At 48.4% G+C, this 2408-nt stretch overlaps 1 protein-coding gene across 1 annotated transcript; it reads left to right on the top strand.

Annotated features, from left to right (window-relative positions):
* Nucleotides 1–515: 515 nt before the first annotated feature.
* HO173_003156 (uncharacterized protein) lies at nucleotides 516–1613 on the top strand (the record flags this gene model as incomplete). The annotated part of the gene is made up of 3 exons (XM_037305084.1): nucleotides 516–743; nucleotides 1045–1282; nucleotides 1342–1613. The coding sequence occupies 3 exons, from the start codon at nucleotides 516–518 to the stop codon at nucleotides 1611–1613; spliced, it is 738 nt and encodes a 245-aa protein (XP_037167949.1).
* Between the last annotated feature and the right edge of the window lie 795 nt (nucleotides 1614–2408).

Raw genomic sequence — 2408 nt, 5'->3', positions numbered from 1 at the left:
GAACCAGCTGACGGGCCGTATATAGCTAGATATACGTTACGCCTCTCTCTTCTAAGGTCGAACCCCTCCGTTTTTAGATACAGAACACATCAAAATCATAGGAACATCAATCGAGATAACGGACTTGGATGCCTTCCCGACTGCCACGTCCCCACCGTTGACAAAGACACCTTCGACAACTTCAATGAAAACGGCCTCAAGCTTTGATAGCCCGTCTACTTCTCGCTCGAACTCTTCCGCAAAGAGGAGCTCTCCCACGATGTTGGAGATGCACTTGGCTCTGCCCAGAATCAGATCTGTTTGAGATCTTCGCCTGCTTCTTCAACGCCAGAGGACAGCGAAGACTATCTTCCCTAGAGGGCTTCTTAGGGCCGAGTTAGAGGCTTGGTACCCGTACTCGAAAGAGCCTTTTGTGATTAGTTATACTATCAATAGAGTAATCTAGTTGCACGACTCTACGTCTTCTATACTATAGTTGCGTGCGCTTTCTTAGCGACGTTGACTTAGATCCTTACATGCTCTTTGAAAAGACTGAGAGCTGGAAGGTCTCAATCCAGTCCGTCGAGATCATGGGTCTACATCTCAAGCCAAGACACGATGATGGAGATCTGAGCATTGGTTTCGACGCTAAGACTCAACGGACAGTCTTTTGTATAGGCCATAATTCTCTCACAGCTGGGGTGGCGGACCGCAGTGCTTCTAGGGTCGAGGGCAGAGTCATACAGAAGGCACGCAAGCCGTCAGTGCAACCCAATCCTCTGGAGAGGAAACTTTCTTGGATATCATGATTGCAACCAAGCGGGACTGTCAAGAATTAATCGCCAAACTGAAAAATGTTACTTCTTCTTCGGAGATCTTGTTATCCGGGTGCGTGATACCGGTCCACTCCCACACGTCCATTTGAAACCCGACCAATTTCTTCAAGTAAGATCCCTGCCGAACAGACTCTGCGCACCCTTGTCAATAACATGTATGGGTCCCTGTCAACGTCGCAGGAGTTGTAGCAGTGATTAGAGCTTTCATTCTGACATTCTTCTCTCAAAGCGCTGGATGAGATGTGTCCGTGCTATCGAGGACCACGGCGAAAACACTATTACCATTCGAGGCAAGGATAGGGTCAAGCGGGTTGTGCAGGGAACTCAAGCAAAGCCTCTTGATGTTGAGCTTGTTGATGGACCCTCGGTCGATGAATGGGAAATCGCTTTGGCTGAGGATGAGATTGCTCGGCTGGCAGATGAGTTGGAGGGGTATGACTACGTAGCAGATCAGGGAAAAGCCGAGCGTCAGTAACCCACCAGGGGGTGTACTGGCGTGAACTCCAACCTGGTAGAACAAAATCAGAGTCTAGCAAGACGTCAGCTGCATCCGAGGATCCTACAGGCTCGCGCCGAGGAGAGGGACCGTTCGATGCTCTGCTAGATCGAGAGTGTTTCAAGGTTTCTGGCATGGTGGCTGCTTGGAGTTCGGGAAAGGAATTGCGTCAGTATAGCATGGATGCAGCGATTTGCGAAAGTAAACCAATGTCCTTAAGGACCATGCATGGATTTCCGACTAAACGAAGACCTCAATTGCGTGAAGTGAGTGATGCTAGCCAAGTTGAAGTCGACGAATAGTTTGCGAAGAGTGAGATCACCATTGGTGCAGGAGCAGATACCCCGCAGCGGAAGGATGCTCTCATGTACACCTGGAGAGATTGCTTTGCTAAGACGATGAGAGATAGCAAACCTACTGATCTTGTGCATCACTCTATCGACCTCACTGATAATGCCAGACCGGTCTACCATTCTATCAAGCGATACACCCCTAAGAAAGGGAATTTGCTGCTAGAATCTTCCCAGAAATGGAGGAAGCAGGTATCATAACCAGGGCTGCTAGCGATTGGGGAGCACGTAGTCAGTTTCCACCGAAGAAAAAAGGGTCAGCTGGACTGAGAGTGGTCCACAACCTCATCCCGTTGAACGAGTATACCATCAAACCCCAGTATCCAGGTCACAGAATCAATGAGATTATTGATACAATCGTCAAACCAAGATTTGGAGCTTTCTTCTGTACGGATACGGCTAATGGATATTGGGCTATCCCAATTAAGGATGGAGATCAATATAAGGTGGGGTTCATTACTCCTCATGGTCAGTACAAATATCTCCGCATGGGGCAAGGATTAAAAGTGGCTTGCGCTACGTATTCCCAGTTTGGCAATTTAACCTTTGGACCTTTACCTCGGACGGAGACCATGGAGCCGATACTATCAATCATCGGAGACCAAGGGGATGCTTCGTTCACTTTGTTCATGGATGATCATATGGGGTCTGCCAGGACCTTTGATGATATGTTTCGATTCTTGCACAAGAAGTACTTATCGCGTGTAGCATTCGGACCAGTATACCTTTCGGGACATAAGACACATG

Source organism: Letharia columbiana (genome assembly GCF_014066305.1).
Source record: "Letharia columbiana isolate WasteWater2 chromosome Unknown Sc0000007_s0, whole genome shotgun sequence".
Lineage (NCBI taxonomy): Eukaryota > Fungi > Ascomycota > Lecanoromycetes > Lecanorales > Parmeliaceae > Letharia > Letharia columbiana.
Note: the sequence above shows the minus strand (reverse complement) of the source record. Positions and strands in the feature narration are given on the sequence as shown.